This window comes from Coregonus lavaretus, assembly GCF_964263955.1.
Source record: "Coregonus lavaretus genome assembly, contig: HAP1_SCAFFOLD_431, whole genome shotgun sequence".
NCBI lineage: Eukaryota > Metazoa > Chordata > Actinopteri > Salmoniformes > Salmonidae > Coregonus > Coregonus lavaretus.
This window is the reverse complement of record NW_028161378.1, coordinates 148,552-169,555: the sequence shown is the minus strand read 5'-3', so window position 1 is coordinate 169,555 and position 21,004 is coordinate 148,552. Positions and strand designations below refer to the sequence as shown.

Below are 21,004 nucleotides of genomic sequence, written 5' to 3'. Positions count from 1 at the left end.
CAACATGGGGACCTGATCCAAGTACCAAACCACCATGCAGTGCCTGCACAGTTTTTGATTAGGGAAAACGAACAATGATTATCATCAACACCTCATGCTAAAGAGAAGTGGTTAAAAAGTTTCAGGACTGTACAGCTGAGCTTGACGGCGCCTAGCAATCTATGGTCCGGGAGAATGTGATTGTTTTGTCCGGCCCCGCGCTCGTATGTGTGCCTACTGCTTCACAAAGCGCCATCCGGGAAGTGCATCACTCCCAGCCTTCGACGGATGATGGACAGGAATTACCCGAATTCCAGTTTCGCAGACCCGCTGGCCCCACCAGCACAGACCGTAGCCTGGGCCTATGAGCGGAGCACCGCAAGCATAAAGCCAAGGTAAATGAGATGAAGGAGAGGGCGGGTCACCTTCCACGGAAAATTCCGGTGATGGAAGGCCTAGCACAACAAACAGAAATGTGTGACGAGCTTTTAAAGTTAACGCGTCGTGTTATGGAACAATTGGGTCGAGGGCTTCACATGGGAATAGGAAGTTACGGATCACTCATTGAACATTGTTTTAGAAATGTTGGACACCCCTAAAATCTGTAGCACGCCATCAGCTACGTAGCTATTTGGCACTGTTGCACGTTAATTGCCAATATGCACAATGGTCTATCTGCATGCAAGACTGAAATCATGTCGAATACTTCAATCTATCGTTCGATCGCTTACAACGAACCATCTTGAAGAAGGAAAAAAGTCACCAGACAGATCCACTTCATCATACCGGTACCGGAACATTTGCATAGCTAGTTAGATAAGTTGTTGCGCGTAAGGTTGTCAAATCTGTTGAGGTGTTGAATTCGCTGATAAACTGTTGTCATTGACATAGTCTCCAATTTTAGGAAGTAGCCTGACTTTGCACTCTGACTGAAAGTGAAGTCACAGAAAGACTGGTGTTTTGTACAATCTGTTGACAGTTGTCCCAGACGTCAACGTTAGTGGTCAACTCTGAATGTTTATTTAAGAGCACGGCAGTCATTTGAGCGTTGAACAAAATGATGATTATGAAAGTCGTGCTTGTCACACACGTTTATTTGGGAGGCTCAGTGGGGCAGTAGTGTGTGGTTGATAATGTGTATTTTTTTGTCCACTCTCTATGTGGAGTTAACCTGAATTGCCTGTGAAAATATCCTGTTTTATAAATGGATAGCGCTGAGAATGTGGGACACCAGCTGCCCTAGTTATGGCATCTGCTGAGCACAGACAGATAGCGAGAGACAAAATAAAGTAAGTTAGTCAGTGTCATACCAGTTGATCAGACATGTGGATATTGAGATTCAGTCTTTAGCTAAACCCCAACTACCTGCTTTCTGACATTTAAGTGTAAACACATTTGACAGAATCATGTCTCTGATCTTGGCAGACTGGGTTCTTCAACTCATTTCCATCTGCATGAAGAGAGGAGCCCTCGTTAGTGGTGTCAGTGGGAATCTCTGTCGAAACATGAACTGTGGAGCCCCACACAGTGTCTCGGAGCAGACTGCCACCCACCCTCCTCCACGTTCCACCTCCCCACCCCCAGGGTCAGAGGCGAGAGGGAGAAGTAAAGTGAGAGTGAGGGGCTGGTTAGAGACTAGTGGCTTCACAGGTTATGGAGAGAAACTGGGATTGACACAGTTAGGGGGGTGAGTGGGGTCTTGTTTTGACCTACTCACCAGCACATGTTTTGTTGGAGAGTTTTAAGGTAGGTAAGTTAAATCAGGGAAGGTAGCATATCGGACAAGTGGGTTTTAAAACAGTTTTTTTTTATGGTGAAGCTCTTTTTGCACTAGGCTATGTCATTCCATTATTATGAAAGGAGGCTAGACTCCACATGCTTGAAGCCTGTTCCTGAGCTCTGTCTCCAACTGCTCATTGCCCCTGTGAGTGTTCTACCCTCCAGGAGAAGGACTTGGCCTGAGCTCTGTCTCCAACTGCTCATTGCCCCTGTGAGTGTTCTACCCTCCAGGAGAAGGACTTGGCCTGAGCTCTGTCTCCAACTGCTCATTGCCCCTGTGAGTGTTCTACCCTCCAGGAGAAGGACTTGGCCTGAGCTCTGTCTCCAACTGCTCATTGCCCCTGTGAGTGTTCTACCCTCCAGGAGAAGGACTTGGCCTGAGCTCTGTCTCCAACTGCTCATTGCCCCTGTGAGTGTTCTACCCTCCAGGAGAAGGACTTGGCCTGAGCTCTGTCTCCAACTGCTCATTGCCCCTGTGAGTGTTCTACCCTCCAGGAGAAGGACTTGGCCTGAGCTCTGTCTCCAACTGCTCATTGCCCCTGTGAGTGTTCTACCCTCCAGGAGAAGGACTTGGCCTGAGCTCTGTCTCCAACTGCTCATTGCCCCTGTGAGTGTTCTACCCTCCAGGAGAAGGACTTGGCCTGAGCTCTGTCTCCAACTGCTCATTGCCCCTGTGAGTGTTCTACCCTCCAGGAGAAGGACTTGGCCTGAGCTCTGTCTCCAACTGCTCATTGCCCCTGTGAGTGTTCTACCCTCCAGGAGAAGGACTTGGCCTGAGCTCTGTCTCCAACTGCTCATTGCCCCTGTGAGTGTTCTACCCTCCAGGAGAAGGACTTGGCCTGAGCTCTGTCTCCAACTGCTCATTGCCCCTGTGAGTGTTCTACCCTCCAGGAGAAGGACTTGGCCTGAGCTCTGTCTCCAACTGCTCATTGCCCCTGTGAGTGTTCTACCCTCCAGGAGAAGGACTTGGCCTGAGCTCTGTCTCCAACTGCTCATTGCCCCTGTGAGTGTTCTACCCTCCAGGAGAAGGACTTGGCCTGAGCTCTGTCTCCAACTGCTCATTGCCCCTGTGAGTGTTCTACCCTCCAGGAGAAGGACTTGGCCTGAGCTCTGTCTCCAACTGCTCATTGCCCCTGTGAGTGTTCTACCCTCCAGGAGAAGGACTTGGCCTGAGCTCTGTCTCCAACTGCTCATTGCCCCTGTGAGTGTTCTACCCTCCAGGAGAAGGACTTGGCCTGAGCTCTGTCTCCAACTGCTCATTGCCCCTGTGAGTGTTCTACCCTCCAGGAGAAGGACTTGGCCTGAGCTCTGTCTCCAACTGCTCATTGCCCCTGTGAGTGCTCTACCCTCCAGGAGAAGGACTTGGCCTGAGCTCTGTCTCCAACTGCTCATTGCCCCTGTGAGTGTTCTACCCTCCAGGAGAAGGACTTGGCCTGAGCTCTGTCTCCAACTGCTCATTGCCCCTGTGAGTGTTCTACCCTCCAGGAGAAGGACTTGGCCTGAGCTCTGTCTCCAACTGCTCATTGCCCCTGTGAGTGTTCTACCCTCCAGGAGAAGGACTTGGCCTGAGCTCTGTCTCCAACTGCTCATTGCCCCTGTGAGTGTTCTACCCTCCAGGAGAAGGACTTGGCCTGAGCTCTGTCTCCAACTGCTCATTGCCCCTGTGAGTGTTCTACCCTCCAGGAGAAGGACTTGGCCTGAGCTCTGTCTCCAACTGCTCATTGCCCCTGTGAGTGTTCTACCCTCCAGGAGAAGGACTTGGCCGGCGTCTGTCTTTAGAGAGAAACCAGCCTGTTACACAACTCTAATGGTGGTTTCGCTCTAAAAAAGAGACTATCCCACTCAGGGAGGTGGAGATCACCTCCTCCTCCTCATCCCTGAGTGTGATAGTGTCTTCCTGACCTTTTCACTCTCTTGACTGTGTGAAACCACCAGCGTTTTGGTTGGTTCCTCCAAACTGATCAGTGAGAATCAGCGTTTTGGTTGGTTCCTCCAAACTGATCAGTGAGAATCAGCGTTTTGGTTGGTTCCTCCAAACTGATCAGTGAGAATCAGCGTTTTGGTTGGTTCCTCCAAACTGATCAGTGAGAATCAGCGTTTTGGTTGGTTCCTCCAAACTGATCAGTGAGAATCAGCGTTTTGGTTGGTTCCTCCAAACTGATCAGTGAGAATCAGCGTTTTGGTTGGTTCCTCCAAACTGATCAGTGAGAATCAGCGTTTTGGTTGGTTCCTCCAAACTGTTCACAGTGAGAATCAACTCAGGGCGTTGACCTTTGACTTGGGCCCTAGTTTGTGAGTAGCGCTAGCTTACCTCCCCCTCACCCTTTTAGTGTAGATTAGTAGAGATCTGCTAGTGAAACAGAGGGACACAGAGAAGCAGATGAGATGGCTCCCTTCCAGCTGTGCGTTCCCCCCAGACAGCTGTTTGTCTCCTGGCTAGAACATTAGTCAGTCTGCTCGGTGTGTTCATCGCACCGAGACGTCTCGTATTATCTGAATAATAGGAAATGGGACATGTTCATCACATGGAAACAAAATGGAGCCGGACAGACTGACTCGTTCTGTTGTTGTTTTAGGGCTGTGATGATATCAGTATCACAATATTTTTTCAATAGCGAAAATGAAAACACGAAGCAGACTAAACTCTTTGGTCCTTTTAAAAACCTGCTGTATGTAAAATAGTGTGAGCTATAACATGGAAAATAAATAAATGTGACTCTGGATGACAACATAATGATGTTTGTTTCCAACATCAGGGCTGTTTTCCTAAAGGAGTTAAATCCGCTTCGTGTTTTGTTTCCTTGTCACGATACTAACGAGTATCACGATACTGGTATCGTACCGGCCCTAGTTGTTTTTACTACGTGTTTTGATGGAAAGTAGGAGTTAGCTACTAGCTAGCCTAAATTATCTTATAGTTTGTGTTTGTACAGGGCCTTTCATTCTGAAGTTCGTATACTGACAAGTCTGTTTTAATGCACCAGTGAATTTTTAAGTACGGAGTTAAAGTTGAATTGGATGCAAATATAACCCAAGGTTCGTAAGATAGTCTGTCCTCTAAAAATGTCTATCACTCTCTGTTCTTCTTTCATATAGCCTAGCCTCAGCTTCCTGTTTGTGGGTTAGGCCTTTGTAGGTTTCAAGACTGAGGCCGACATAAAAATATCACACACCTCTCATTCATAACCCTGCTATGACTTGTACCAATCCATCTTGGTTTCCTCACCCTACCTGGGTTCCCCTGTACAGTGTACATTAATAATTCACCTCTGTGGCGATGCCAGTCTCTTTGTGTCACTCTGGGGGTTGTGGAAAGGGCATGAGGGAGCGCCAGCTGGTTGTCTAGCTACAGTGCCACTATCCATGACCGTGCAGGTTGATAGTGCTGCATGTTACCCTGTGGTGGCTAAGCGGTGAGCAGGGAACAACAAGTGTGTCTGCTCTCATGTTGTGAGTAAAAGTGATCCCTGTTTAGGACAGCAGTCTTCATATGGACTCGTCTGACTGGGTTATGATCAATACTAGTGTTTCTATAAAAATAATCACCTGTTATGGTTGCGTTCTGTCAACGTATATATACTTTTATAATCTAACTCCTTTTCTAATGCTAAAAAACAATCAGCTCTTATGTTACTGTCAATTGTAATATTATCAACAGGTGAGAGATTTGTATATATCGGTTGGATGAGATATGTCGTGCGCCACATATTCAAGGGCCTCCATTGCGCCTGACACACTTTGGTAGGCTTGCATCATGGGCCTATAAATACCGTCTGGGTCTCTGTGTGACAGGGCAAGGTCCAGGGGACTGACAGGGGCACAGCGTGTTGTCGTGGTGGTGGTCACACAGTGTTGTTGATGTATGGAATAAGCTTGTCTGGTTTAGTGCCTCCAAGGCATGGGGAGGTTGGAACAGTAAATGTGAAAATTGTGTGTGTCCTTATGTGTGTGTGTGTTCCTTTCCGCAGTGCCAGTTATGGTGCCACACACCTGGAGTCAGAGCTCCTCCATCGGCAGACCTACGCATCCACCCAGCTGCCCACCTACACCACTACCCATCACCCTACAGGTAAGATGTTGCTTTAATAAAGGACTAAGAATTGGGACTTATTTAACTAAGCAACTGTAGAGGGCTGGCACTCACATTTTGTGTTGTGATTGTAATAAGACTATTAGGAGAATGTTACTTGGCAAGTCAGTTAAGAACAAATTCTTATTTACAATGACGGCCTACCCTGGCCTCACCCTCCCCTAACCCGGACGACGTTGGGCCAATTGTGCGCCGCCCTATGGGACTCCTGATCACGGCCGGTTGTGATACAGCCCGGGATCGAACCAGGGTCTGTAGTGACGCCTCTAGCACTGAGATGCAGTGCCTTCGACCGCTGCGCCACTCGGGAGTAACCGGTCATGTCTAGATGGAGACAGCTTTAGTCCAATTGACATCAAAAGTAGATGTTTTGTTGTTGTTGCATTTTAGCTAACCCTAACCCGTTTCCTAACCTTAACCTAATTATCCTAATCTGCTACGAAAAGAAAATTTTGACCAAAGCTGTATCCCTTCTAGACAACCTCAGTAACCTCATGAAATTCTCAGTCTCTCTTCACCTCACCCATCTTCCACCTCTCCCAGGTCTGTCGGGGGGGTTTGACTCAGGCGCAAACACTACTGAGACCTCGGTCATGAACTTCCTGTCAACCATGGAGTCTAGAGCCCTGCAGCAGGCTGGTCCTGTCGGGGCCTCGCTGCTCCCCCCCTTTAGGACCACCACGTGGCAGACCGGTGAGGCCACACACACATATACAGTGGGGAAAATTTTTATTTAGTCAGCCACCAATTGTGCAAGTTCTCCCACTTAAAAAGATGAGAGGCCTGTCATTTTCATCATAGGTACACGTCAACTATGACAGACAAATTGAGGGAAAAAAATCCAGAAAATCACATTGTAGGATTTTTAATGAATTTATTTGCAAATTATGGTGGAAAATAAGTATTTGGTCACCTACAAACAAGCAAGATTTCTGGCTCTCACAGACCTGTAACTTCTTCTTTAAGAGGCTCCTCTGTCCTCCACTCGTTACCTGTATTAATGGCACCTGTTTGAACTTGTTATCAGTATAAAAGACACCTGTCCACAACCTCAAACAGTCACACTCCAAACTCCACTATGGCCAAGACCAAAGAGCTGTCAAAGGACACCCGAAACAAAATTGTAGACCTGCACCAGGCTGGGAAGACTGAATCTGCAATAGGTAAGCAGCTTGGTTTGAAGAAATCAACTGTGGGAGCAATTATTAGGAAATGGAAGACATACAAGACCACTGATGATCTCCCTCGATCTGGGGCTCCACGCAAGATCTCACCCCGTGGGGTGAATATGATCACAAGAACGGTGAGCAAAAATCCCAGAACCACACGGGGGGACCTAGTGAATGACTTGCAGAGAGCTGGGACCAAAGTAACAAAGCCTACCATCAGTAACACACTACGCCGCCAGGGACTCAAATCCTGCAGTGCAAGACGTGTCCCCCTGCTTAAGCCAGTACATGTCCAGGCCCGTCTGAAGTTTGCTAGAGTGCATTTGGATGATCCTGAAGAGGATTGGGAGAATGTCATATGGTCAGATGAAACCAAAATAGAACTTTTTGGTAAAAACTCAACTCGTCGTGTTTGGAGGACAAAGAATGCTGAGTTGCATCCAAAGAACACCATACCTACTGTGAAGCATGGGGGTGGAAACATCATGCTTTGGGGCTGTTTTTCTGCAAAGGGACCAGGACGACTGATCCGTGTAAAGGAAAGAATGAATGGGGCCATGTATCGTGAGATTTTGAGTGAAAACCTCCTTCCATCAGCAAGGGCATTGAAGATGAAACGTGGCTGAGTCTTTCAGCATGACAATGATCCCAAACACACCGCCCGGGTAACGAAGGAGTGGCTTCGTAAGAAGCATTTCAAGGTCCTGGAGTGGCCTAGCCAGTCTCCAGATCTCAACCCCATAGAAAATCTTTGGAGGGAGTTGAAAGTCAGTGTTGCCCAGCGACAGCCCCAAAACATCACTGCTCTAGAGGAGATCTGCATGGAGGAATGGGCCAAAATACCAGCAACAGTGTGTGAAAACCTTGTGAAGACTTACAGAAAACGTTTGACCTGTGTCATTGCCAACAAAGGGTATATAACAAAGTATTGAGAAACTTTTGTTATTGACCAAATACTTATTTTCCACCATAATTTGCAAATAAATTCATTAAAAATCCTACAATGTGATTTTCTGGAATTTTTTTCTCTCATTTTGTCTGTCATAGTTGACGTGTACCTATGATGATAATTACAGGCCTCTCTCATCTTTTTAAGTGGGAGAACTTGCACAATTGGTGGCTGACTAAATACTTTTCCCCCCCACTGTATACACACACCAAATGGCCGCCGCTTTGCACACTCGGTTTTTGTGTGTTGTGAATTATTTGTTGTCGATGAATGAATTTTTCTGTGTGCTGTGCTTCATGAATTCCAAAGAAAATGACATTTTGAATTGAGGCACCATGCTGGTTTCAATTGGGACAAGAGGGCTGCATAAATTCCACTCAGTTCATATATTAGACAACGCTGGCCTTGTCTCTTTCTACCTCATGTTTTGTCACGTGTGAACTGTGTTACCTGCTTGTTTTTGTCTGTATCATTTGTATTTTGTACTTGCCTTTGCCCAAAGATTTATCTTTATTCATCTGTTTTTTATTTCTTAGGCGCTAACTCCTCCACAGAGCTGTTCCTCACTGGTGCCCTGCCTTCCAGCGCCACATTCCCCTACCCCGCCCCCCTCTCCTCTTATCAGCACCATGGTGCCTTCCCCTCACGGAGCTACACCACCACCCCCTCCCTGGCCCTCCAGGACCACGCCTTCAGCACCTCCACCAACGGCCTGCTCTCCCCCCACCACGACCCCCTGCTGCAGCTTAAACCCAGCCAGGCCACGCTACCTACCTCCCTGGCCTTCGACCGCCTCCCCGCCCCCTCCCTGGGCGCTGCCCTCCCTCCCCAGTCATCCACATATCGCTCGGCCCAGGAGTCGGCCCCCCACCTCCTGCAGCCCCAGTTTGGGCTACTCCCTTTGGCTACCCAGTCAGCCCCCCAGCCTTACGGGGTGCCCGTCTTCTCGGGCTCCATCGAGAGAGCACTTCAGCGGGAATGTAGTGTGATCAAGCACCACCAGAGGCCTTCTAGCAGCAGCCACGCTGTCTCGGAGCAGCTGCCTGGCTTGCAGCACTCCCTGCAGGGCTACCTAGGCTCAGGCAGCGGGGAGGGGGATGTCTCCTTCCAGCAGGACCCCTCACGGCAGACCCCAGTGCCCTGCAGCCCCTCAATTGGGACGGACTCCTCCCAGGGGGTCAACAGCGCGCAGCAGCCCAAGACGGGTGTGCAATCTCAGGCCTACCCCTCCTCCATCCGCTCCCCCTCTAGGTACCGCTCATCTTCCACGGGTGCCAAGACTAAAGACTGTTCTTCCAAACTTGCCCCGGATGGCGGACAGGGTCACCCCCACTCACAGGGGGGATCTCCAGAGAGCTACCCCTCCCCAGGGCAGGGGCCAGGGCTGAAGCAGGGTTCGGTGATCGCCAGTCAGCAGACTCAGCCGTACACATCGGCCCCGCTGCCCAGTCTGCTGTCCACTCTCAGCCACTCTCAGAGTTACATCACCTCCCAGGCATACTCCTCTTCCCCCTCAGACCAACTGCCTTCTCTCTACAACACCCTGCCCTCCTTCTCTGGCCATTCAGGCAACGTAGCGTCTGTCAGCCAGTCCCTGGTCTACTGCTCCAGCCCTGGGCAGGGCCAGGAGAATGAGGGCCAGTACGGAGCCCAGGTTCAGGGCCTGTGTCTGGGCAACCTCTCCCAGAGCTCCCCCTCCAGCCACTCTCAGGGTGCCCCTAACGTGAGCTACCTGTCTCAGTCCCAGGGGCAGGCTTCGGTCACTCAGTCTCAGAGCTACGCCGCAGGACAATCCCTCAGCGCCTCCTACCCCTCCGCCAGCGCCCAGAGGTTACCCACGTCAAACTCGGGCCAGGGCTACACCCCCTTCTCTTCAGCCCCTCATGCACAAGCCTTACAGAACAACTTCAGATCCTCAGTACAGGACCTAAAGCCAGCCTACTGCAAACTGAAACTGGAAGGAGAGATCCCCATTGAGGACCTCCAGGCTCTCCAGCAGGTCTCTTTAGAAACCTCCAGCCTGGGGGGCAGCGGCGACATGGCCGCCCACAACAACAACGTGGTCTACGTAGTCTCCAAAATGGATGACCGTTACAACACTCAGAGTGTGATCCGGAGCAACTCGCGCGCCGAAGACCAGCTCATGGGCCCAAAGACTACGACCAACGCCCAGCCCATGAGCGCTGAGGAGCTCAAACAGCACTCGCTCATGCTCAAAGGGCCCGAGCCACGGCAACAAAATGACCAGGTCCACACCCAGTCAGCCCAGAACCACACCCAGAACCAGTACATCAGGCTCCCCAACTCTCAGGTTCTACTGGAGTCTAACCGTGACCAGCAGATGGTCCTGATCCAGCAGCCTCTCATCCACTGTGGTCACAACCCTTCCAAGGTGCAGCCAACCCCAGGGTCAGGCCATGTCCCAGTCCAGTACCTTCACATGGAGGGAGATCATCTGATCAGCGTCAGCCTCAATGGCAGCCAGAGACAGCCTGGGGCAGTAGGACAGAACACCATCACAGACTCCTCCATACTGCACCTCTCTTCGCCAAAGGACACTTATAGCCAATCGACCAATCAGCAGCAGGACGCCAAGCACCATTTCGCCCTGAGCTCAATCTGCTTCCCAGAGTCCATGCTGCTGGCGGACGAGAGGAACATCCTGTCCAACGTGGACGACATCCTGGCCGCCACGGCCGCCGCCTGCGGTGTCACGCCGCAGGACTTTGTCAAAGCCACGTCCGCCGAGGGCGATATGTCCGACCCCAAGGGTCATTTCCAGACTGTGGACGCCAGACACCAGTCACCTAGTTTCTCCTCTTCATCTTCCCAGACCTCCATCATCACCAACACTAACTCCCATAACACCATGACACTCAATGGCACTCATATGACCTCAGACGGACACCAGTTTCCCAAAGGGGAGGGGCATCTGGGGCAACAGTACTCAATGTCACACTCGCACACCGCTGTAGTCAACCCCAGGCACGACATGGGCGCCGGAAGCCCGGAGACGGGTTTGCTACGGAAGCCCGGAGACGAGCAGAACAACAGTTCGCCCAAAGGACAGTCGGATCACCCTAGCAACAGGGCCGATGGCAACCCCAACGGAGGCCACTCTGAGAATGAGTACCACCTGGTTGGCCTGGGGTACGACCCCTCAGGGCACCTCAACAGAGGCAAGGCCAATAAGCAGAACCCCAAAGGGCCCAAAGTCATCAAGAGAGAAGACGGCCTTGACGAGTGTCCCTCTGACAGCTTCCCCAACCCCAAAAAGAGGGTCCGCTCCAAGGCTTCGGCCAAGCCACCCGTTCCAGAGGAAGAGAACATCCAACCAAGGAAAAAGACAGTCCAGGCCAAGAGGCAGAACTCCCGGGGCAGCGACCCCACCAGCTCCCCCTCCACCTCCACCTCGGAGCCGGTCTACGACAGCTACCAGCAGCAGGAGAGGATGAGGCAGAAGATCCGTGAGGTGGAGGAGCAACAGCCTGAGGTCAAGACAGGCTTCATCGGCTCCTTCCTGGACTTCCTCAAGTCAGGTCCCAAACAGCACTTCTCCTCGCCCCCCGTACGGACACCCAGTCGCTCCCGCAAGCCCTCGGCTTCGTCCAAGCGGCCCCTGTGCGCCATACCGCCTCTACCCCTGAAAATACAACCTCCATCAGCCCCATTGATAGGCCAGGAGGGCCATGGGGTTGGGGTCGGGGTTGGGGTCGGGGGGAGCTCTCAGCAGCAGCAGAAGTGTCTGGACGAAGAGCTCCAGAAGAACCTGGAGACACTGCCATCGTTCAGCTCGGATGAGGATGAGAGCAGCGCGGGAAAGAACCAGGCCCTCCAGAACAGCATCAGCTCAGCCCTGTCGGCCCTGGACGAGCCCTCCGACAGGACACACAAAGCGGGTAAACATGGACGGGCTGCCCTTACAAGCCCTTAGGATTCAGTCATCTGGTTTGTTAGTTATCAGTGTAGTGTGAGACAGCATTATGCCCTGAATGGAAACAATTTAAATAAAATGCTTAGTTTTTTATATCCAAAACTATTTTAATTATCAAGGAAAATATGGCTTATCACAAGTAGATACAATAACATCTAATACCCTAACCTCTCTCCCCTCTCTCCTCCCCTCTCTTCTCTCCCTCGAAAGACAACCGACTCTCCAGCTCTCTCCTGAAGCCAGACCAGGCTCCCAGCATGCCTCACTCATCCTCCAAAGCCCAGGAGCAGCAGAGGGCTGCGCCCAAGGAGTCCTCGGCAGCCGGTTCGTCGTCATCGGCGACTGGGTCGTCGGGGCAGGAGGGGGCGAAACCGGCGCCCCCAGGCCAGCTGGCCGTCCAGCTGACCAGCGTGGCCATAGAAGGACTGACGGACGAAGAGCTGTCGGACAGCGGGGGAGAGGGCATGTACCGCGAGAGGGACGAGTTTGTGGTAAAAAACGAGGACACAGGGAGCCTGAAGGTAGGAGGGAGGGGAGGGGATTTGTGTGAAAGCAGGCCTTGGCTGAGTTTCCATTTTTGTGGCCAGTCAGTCTTATACAGTTAGTCCAGATATCTAAAACATATTTGTGTCAGTCTCTGTGTGTGTTTGTTTGTTCTATTGATCCATGCTGAGACTTGTTCTGCTCGTGTGTGGTGTTTTGTGTAGGTGACATTGACATCCGGACAGGAACCCCCAGCCATCTGGAAGGTCCAGAAAGCTCTGCTGCAGAAGTTTGTCCCTGAGCTGAGGGACAGCAAGAGGGTGTTCTCAGCCACTAACAGTGTAAGAGCAGGCGTACATATGATTAGAGACACACGCATACACACACTACTCATCAACACACATACACACACTACTCATCAACACACACATGCACACACACACTACTCATGAACACACATACATACACTACTCATGAACACACACACACACACACACACATGCATGCACATACACACACTACTCATGAACACGAACACACACACACACACACATAGATGAGTTTGAATTGTGGTTTGAATTTATAACATGATTATGTAAGCAGAATAACATTTATCCACTCTGTTGTTTAGATCACTAAACTATTGTTTTGTGTATGCATCCTTTCTAGTATCTGGGCTACTTTGGCGATGCTAAGACCATGTACAGGAGGGTGTATGTCAAGTTCCTGGACACGGTCAACAAGAAGGAGTACGTCCGGGTCTGCAACCGCAAACCACGCTGCAAGCCCATGCACTCCTTGAGGTACTGATATTTGTTACAATACTTATTTTACCTGAATTCGTCACATGTTCGTGTTCATCAATCAATCTTGATTCATTCATTCATTCATTTCTAACTTCATTCTCTGTCCTCCAGAGGCTCCCAGGCAAAGGCACTGCTCGGTCTGAAGACCCCTCCCCGCTCAGTGAACTCTGACCCTCTAGCCACGCCCACATCACAGAAGCCCCAGTCCAAGCCTCGCCCCAAGCAGCCCAAGACCAAGGCAGAGCCCCCACCCAAGAAGAGGAGGAAGTGGAAGGAGGAGTACTCTCCGTCTCCCTCCGAGTCCTCTCCTGAGGATGAGGATGAGGCTGAAGATGATGGTGAGGGTTGAGGCTTTAGAGGGCCTTCATTTAGGCTCATTCCCATGGGCTTGATGGAGCTCTGCAACTAAATCTCTCTCTGCCTCCCTCTGTTATGCACTGTTTTCTCTCTCTCATCCTTCCCCATTCCCTCTCCCTCCTTCCCTCTCTGTTAATTCTCCTTTCTTTCTTTTCTTTCTTTTCTTTCTTTCTTTCTTTCTTTCTTTCTTTCTTTCTTTCTTTCTTTCTTTCTTTCTTTCTTTCTTTCTTTCTTTCTTTCTTTCTTTCTTTCTTTCTTTCTTTCTTTCTTTCTTTCTTTCTTTCTTTCTTTCTTTCTTTCTTTCTTTCTTTCTTTCTTTCTTTCTTTCTTTCTTTCTTTCTTTCTTTCTTTCTTTCTTTCTTTCTTTCTTTCTTTCTTTCTTTCTTTCTTTCTTTCTTTCTTTCTTTCTTTCTTTCTTTCTTTCTTTCTTTCTTTCTTTCTTTCTTTCTTTCTTTCTTTCTTTCTTTCTTTCTTTCTTTCTTTCTTTCTTTCTTTCTTTCTTTCTTTCTTTCTTTCTTTCTTTCTTTCTTTCTTTCTTTCTTTCTTTCTTTCTTTCTTTCTTTCTTTCTTTCTTTCTTTCTTTCTTTCTTTCTTTCTTTCTTTCTTTCTTTCTTTCTTTCTTTTCCAGTGCCGTTTTCCCCTCGGTTCCTCAACACCAGGACCATGAAGGAGACGTTTAAGAGCTTTGTGGAGCTGCTGATCAGTGTTGCCCTGGATGCAGACGTGATGAGCGCTCTGGAGAGGGAGAACGGTGGGTATACATCCAGGAGAGGGGGATGATTGGTACCCCTAGTGCAGGGGTTCCCAAACTGTTTTACTTACGTCATTTAGCAGACGCTCTTATCCAGAGCGACTTACAAATAGGTGCATTCACCTTATGGGGGGGGCCCCCTTCCAGCAGGGGGGGCCCCCCTTCCAGCATTGTGGAACATCCCCACATCTATTTCTATGGGCACAAGCACTGTTCATGACACAAACTGCTCACACAGGTATATTCACGGAGGAGTGATCAGGTTGGATATACCTGAGGAGAGAGGGGAAGGGAGTGGGACAGTTGTTTGTAGGATTTAGAAAGCTGATCCCGTTGTTTCTGGGGTTCAGATGAGCTGCTGCTGCCCCACATGAAGAGAGTGGACGGGATGATCTGGGACAACAGGAGACGCCTGCTGCCCAGACTACGAGTGGGACAGCTCTTTAAGGTTTGCGTTTTAGCATTCTCCTGAAAATAAATAAATATAGGCCTATGACTTCCTCAACACCCTTTTATTGAGTACCTCTCACACGTCTCTGTCCTCAGACGGCTCTGGACAGCTTCCCAGAGATCTCGGTTGTAACAGAGCTCAAGAAGGATGGAGAGACCCCAGCCTTTAAGGTGCGGCTCAGTGGGAAGGCCTACAACAGGAAGAACATGAAGCCTTCCAAGTCCCCCAGCAAACTGCCCCTGGTAAGATGCTCTATGTTCACACTGCTATTTACAGTGCAGGAAGGAGAATGATTTGAAGTCCAGGCCAGGGGGAAAGATGAAGCACTTCCTGGTTTTGTCCAAAAGAGGGCGTCCTGCACACAGTTTGTCTCTTGACGCAAAAATGGTGTTTATGAAAATCTAGTGTAATGAGCTCTCTGCTTGTGTTCTCTCTGTCTCTAGGAATACACAGTGGACCAGCAGAAACCCCAGTGGTTCTCCCTCTACCACTCTCTACAGCATTACAAGTACCACACATACCTCATGTGTAAGGACGAGGTGAGAGCACTCTACTGTGTGTGTGTGCATGGCCTAGGGTGACCACATGTCCCCGCATTCTGGCCCTTTGTCCCGCAACCAAAACAACTCCCTCCCACCAAGCTACACTGTCCCGCAAAATCATCCCGTTGTCCCACATTTGGGTATTTTAAATGTGGTTACCCTAGTGGGGGCATTAATGTGCACTGTGTGTCTGTGGTGGAATACTTCAGGGATGCTAAGAAGAAGACCATGTACAGGACTGTGTCTTTGGACAATACACCCTAGCCAGCTGTCTAGTTGGCCCACATTGCCCTCGGTCTAGACAATACCCCCTAGCCAGCTGTCTAGTTGGCCCACATTGCCCTCGGTCTAAACAATACCCCCTAGCCAGCTGTCTAGACAATACACCCTAGTCAGCTGTCTAGTTGGCCCACATTGCCCTCGGTCTAAACAATACCCCCTAGCCAGCTGTCTAGACAATACACCCTAGCCAGCTGTCTAGTTGACCCACATTGCCCTCGGTCTAAACAATACCCCCTAGCCAGCTGTCTAGTTGACCCACATTGCCCTCGGTCTAAACAATACCCCCTAGCCAGCTGTCTAGTTGGCCCACATTGCCCTCGGTCTAAACAATACACCCTAGCCAGCTGTCTAGTTGGCCCACATTGCCCTCGGTCTAAACAATACACCCTAGCCAGCTGTCTAGTTGGCCCACATTGCCCTCGGTCTAAACAATACCCCCTAGCCAGCTGTCTAGTTGGCCCACATTGCCCTCGGTCTAAACAATACCCCCTAGCCAGCTGTCTAGTTGGCCCACATTGCCCTCGGTCTAAACAATACACCCTAGCCAGCTGTCTAGACAATACACCCTAGCCAGCTGTCTAGTTGGCCCACATTGCCCTCGGTCTAAACAATACCCCCTAGCCAGCTGTCTAGTTGGCCCACATTGCCCTCGGTCTAAACAATACCCCCTAGCCAGCTGTCTAGTTGGCCCACATTGCCCTCGGTCTAAACAATACCCCCTAGCCAGCTGTCTAGTTGGCCCACATTGCCCTCGGTCTAAACAATACACCCTAGTCAGCTGTCTAGACAATACACCCTAGTCAGCTGTCTAGTTGGCCCACATTGCCCTCGGTCTGAACAATACCCCCTAGCCAGCTGTCTAGACAATACACCCTAGTCAGCTGTCTAGTTGGCCCACATTGCCCTCGGTCTAAACAATACCCCCTAGCCAGCTGTCTAGTTGGCCCACATTGCCCTCGGTCTAAACAATACACCCTAGCCAGCTGTCTAGTTGGCCCACATTGCCCTCGGTCTAAACAATACCCCCTAGCCAGCTGTCTAGTTGGCCCACATTGCCCGCTCGGTCTAACCTCCAACATGTGATGTTTTGACTGCCGAACGGAGACGCCATATCAGCAATGACCACTGAGTGTGTCATGTTGAGATTAGAATAGTCTTGAACCTAGGTTATCTCTTCAGTAACAATCCCTCTGTATGTGTAATTGTTTGCGGCTTGTGCCTTCGTCAGGCCCTGACAGTGAGGGCCCTGACAGACTCACATGACTGCCTGGGCATGGATTAGTTGTATGACACTAACTCATGACAGGCATACAACTGTTGTGCTACCAGGGTTGTTTAGTTGGCAAGAAACGGAAGATAACGGCCCGAGGAGTGAGACTCCTGTTGCAGACGGGAGTCCAACAAGAAACGCTGGTGTGGTTGACATGTGGGTTGTTTTCTGGTTGACGTGTGGGTTGTTTTCTGGTTGCTGTGTTGCAGATTGCATCTTTGCGGGTGCAGGAAGGGGACATGGGGCAGGAGGAGACGGTGCAGCTGTGCATGAGGAACGGAGCCTGGGTGGAGGGCCTGTTCGACCGCTTCGGAGAGCTCCTTAACCAGGTGCAGCAGGCTTGCCTATAGCACAGACTAAGAGGGGGAGAGAGATGGAGGGAGAGAGGCATGCATATAGCACAGACTAAGAGGGAGGGAGAGAGAGATGGAGGGAGAGAGGCCTGCCTATAGCACGAACAGAGAGATGGAGGGAGAGCAAGGCCTGCTTATAGCATGGACAGAGAGATGGAGGGAGAGAGGCCTGCTGCCTATAGCACAAGAAAGAGAGATGGAGAGAGAGGCCTGCCTATAGCATGGACTGAGAGATTGAGGGAGAGAGGCCTGCTTATAGCATGGACAGAGAGATGGCGGGAGAGAGGCCTGCTTATAGAACAGACAGAGAGATGGAGGGAGAGGCCTGCTTATAGCACAGACAGAGATGGAGGGAGAGATAGGCCTGCCTATAGCATGGAGGGAGAGAGAGGCCTGCCTATAGTATGGAGGGAGAGAGAGGCCTGCCTATAGCATGGAGGGAGAGAGAGGCCTGCCTATAGCATGGAGGGAGAGAGAGGCCTGCCTATAGCATGGAGGGAGAGAGAGGCCTGCCTATAGCATGGAGGGAGAGAGAGAGGCCTGCCTATAGCACAGACAGAGAGATGGAGGGAGAGAGACAGTGAAGGACAGAAAAAGCAGAGACAGAGATGGGGAGGGGTCTATAGTGAAGAGCGAGGGATGGAAAGAGATGTCTTCCTACAGCCCAGAGAGATGGAAAAAGAGGCCTGCCTATAGCCTGCTCAGACAAGAGAGAGGGAGAGGGAGGGGAGCTATAGCCAGCTGACAGAGAGCATCGACTTCCTGCCCTCCTGTTTTAAACTACTAACTGGATGACCAGAGGAAGCAGAGGTGTCTGGAGATCAGCGCTGTCACCATGATGAGAAGAGGAGGGTCCAGCATTTCAGCACCATCTGATTGGCTGGACGCTTCTGAAACCACAGAGTAGGAGGACAATCTGGGTTTTATAGTAAACAAATATATATCTAACTAGCCAACTGCTAGTGGACCTTTTCATAGACTTGTTTATTTTTCTTATGTAGTTTTGTATTTGTTTTGCAAATCATGAAAGATCGCAACCAATGAGCATGCACTAGATAGGCAGAGATTAGCATAGGAAATAGAGGACAGCCAATCAGAAAGCTGAGCCTTGACTACCTACAGCAAGCTTTTGGGTTCGATTCAATCGATAGCGCTGAAGATCAGCGATGTGGCGCAATTTAACGGTAAATACTGATTGAGCCGACATATGCAGCGTTTACCGTGAATGCAGTGTTTACCGTGAATGCAGTGTTTACCGTGAATGCAGTCTCTGCGAACGCGGGAACAAGGCTTTTCCATTTCTATCGCGCTGAGGTCTTCAGCACTATGGATTGAATCAAGTCCTTAGTCAGATATTTGATGAGTAAATAAAGGGGCGGGGTTATATAAATATATATTCATAGATATATATGTAAAACATATGTTTTCTCACAATGGATCGCCAAATTTATATACATATAATGTACATTTTGTAAAAAGAGCAGTTTTGTCACACTGATTCTTTCCAGGAAGAATTTTATATAATATAGATACTTACGTTTTGTGCTTCAAGAACTCATTTTCTCATGATGAGTTATGGATCCGAACACTGAGTTGGTGCAATTCTAACACTGCTTTTTGTCATCTTTTATTTTAATGAAATGCTATTACCTTAACTGTTGTATCTGAGGTAAAAGAAGAAAGAAAAAAGCCTTTATACTCCTGTTTTTCTTTACAAACGTACATTTTATCTCACTATTTTCACAGAAGAAAATATTGTGGTCATAATTGTTTCATGTTCATTACACCTTGCAATGCACTTTTCATTGTTTTTCAGAGAAGATTCCCTATGCGTGTATATCTCGATTACTTATTGTATACTTACTATATATATCTCTTAAAAGTCTAATGCAGCTGTTTTTATCTCAATATCAAATCATTTCTGGGTAACAGTTAAGTACCTTACTGTGATTATTTTTCAATTAAAATGGTCAAAAATAAACAAATGGCTTCTTAGCACAGAGCAATTTATCAATCAAGAATTTTGCTAGGACTGTGTGGGAGTGGTCTGAGTGGGGAGGGGAAAACTGAAAACTAGCTTTTATTGGCAGAGAGGTTTGGAACTTTGTGTAACCTAAGACCAATAAGACTCGTTCTTATTGAACCATGAACTAATTTGAGCAGGCCAAAACTCCATCCCACCAAAACAGTCAGAAATTTCAGGTGGTCTTTTCAAACAGCTCTTACACTAAAAGGGCATTATAATCATTTTCACAATTTCACAGTATTATTCCAACCTCTGTGTGGAAATATATATATATATATATATATATATATATATATATATATAAAACACAGGAAAATCACGTTTTTGACTGCACTGGGCTTTTAAGATAATGTATTTTCTTTAATACAGGTTTGCCTCCATTTTGAGCAGATGTATGCAGGCAGCATTTGAATCGTTTTTTCTTTTCAAGTATAGCTGTGTTAGACACTGCCATTATGTTTCTGATGTGAAAACACATTTCCTACTAAACATGGACATTGGAATGGTTGAATTCATCTGTAGTGTCCGTTTACTTACATCAAGGTACTGCTATGTCATTGAGATGTCTGTCTGTGCATTTATTTCTTTTAAACATAGGATTCAATCCATGACTAGGTGTTGTGGCGGGTTTTAATTTAACACGTTTTTGACCTCCTACCCCTTTCAGATATAAACAAGATGGTATAAGGAAGACGGTATGGTGAAGAAGACAGGGTTTTTGTCTAGATATGACAAGGCTACAGTGGCTTGTGAAAGTATTCACCCCCCCCCCCCCTTGGCATTTTTCCTATTTTGTTGCCTTACAACCTGGAATTAAAATGGATATTTTGGGGGTTTGTATTATTTGATTTACACAACATGCCTACCACTTTGAAGATGTAAAATATTTTTCCTTGCGAAACAAACAAGAAATAAGACAAAAAAACAGACAACTTGAGCGTGCATAACTATTGACCCCCCCCCCCCCCAAGTCAATACTTTGTAGAGCCACCTTTCACAGCAATTACAGCTGCAAGTCTCTTGGGGTATGTCTCTATAAGCTTGGCACATCTAGCCACTGGGATTTTTGCCCATTCTTCAAGGCAAAACTGTTCCAGCTCCTTCAAGTTGGATGGGTTCTGCTGGTGTACAGCAATCTTTTAAGTCATACCACAGATTCGCAATTGGATTGAGGTCTGGGCTTTGAGTTTTGGTGGGCCGCCCTCTCTTGGCAGGTTTGTTGTGGTGCCATATTCTTTCATTTTTTTAAATAATGGATTTAAAGGTGCTCCTTGGGATGTTAAAAGTTTCGGATATTTTTTTTATAACCCAACCCTGATCTGTACTTCTCCACAACTTTGTCCCTGACCTGTTTGGAGAGCTCCTTGGTCTTCATGGTGCTGCTTGCTTAGTGGTGTTGCAGACTCTGGGGCCTTTCAGAACAGGTGTATATATACTGAGATCATGTGACAGATCATGTGACACTTAGATTGCACACAGGTGGACATTATATAACTAATTATGTGACTTCTGAAGGTAATTGGTTGCACCAGATCTTATTTAGGGGCTTCATAGCAAAGGGGGTGAATACATATGCACACACCACTTTTCCGTTATTTATTTTTTAGAATATTTCTTAAACAAGTTATTTTTTTCATTTCACTTCACCAATTTGGACTATTTTGTGTATGTCCATTACATGAAATCCAAATAAAAATCAATTTAAATTACAGGTTGTAATGCAACAAAATAGGAAAAACACCAAGTGGGATGAATACTTTTGCAACGCACTGGATATTTACAT

At 48.5% G+C, this 21,004-nt stretch overlaps 1 protein-coding gene across 2 annotated transcripts; it reads left to right on the top strand.

The window, feature by feature from the left end:
* The first annotated feature begins 23 nt into the window (after window positions 1-23).
* LOC311120762 (glutamine and serine-rich protein 1-like) lies at window positions 24-19,832 on the top strand. 2 transcript variants are annotated; one of them, XM_084195338.1, is made up of 13 exons: window positions 24-374; window positions 5,727-5,827; window positions 6,392-6,541; window positions 8,503-11,865; window positions 12,111-12,421; window positions 12,608-12,724; window positions 13,053-13,186; window positions 13,301-13,527; window positions 14,175-14,297; window positions 14,648-14,745; window positions 14,844-14,990; window positions 15,192-15,287; window positions 17,052-19,832. In XM_084195338.1, the coding sequence occupies exons 1-13, from the start codon at window positions 268-270 to the stop codon at window positions 17,190-17,192; spliced, it is 5,115 nt and encodes a 1,704-aa protein (XP_084051464.1). In that variant the 5' UTR covers window positions 24-267; the 3' UTR covers window positions 17,193-19,832. The 2 variants fall into 2 exon arrangements, with proteins under 2 accessions (XP_084051464.1, XP_084051463.1); XM_084195337.1 differs by lacking the exon at window positions 24-374 and adding an exon at window positions 569-767.
* Window positions 19,833-21,004: the final 1,172 nt, after the last annotated feature.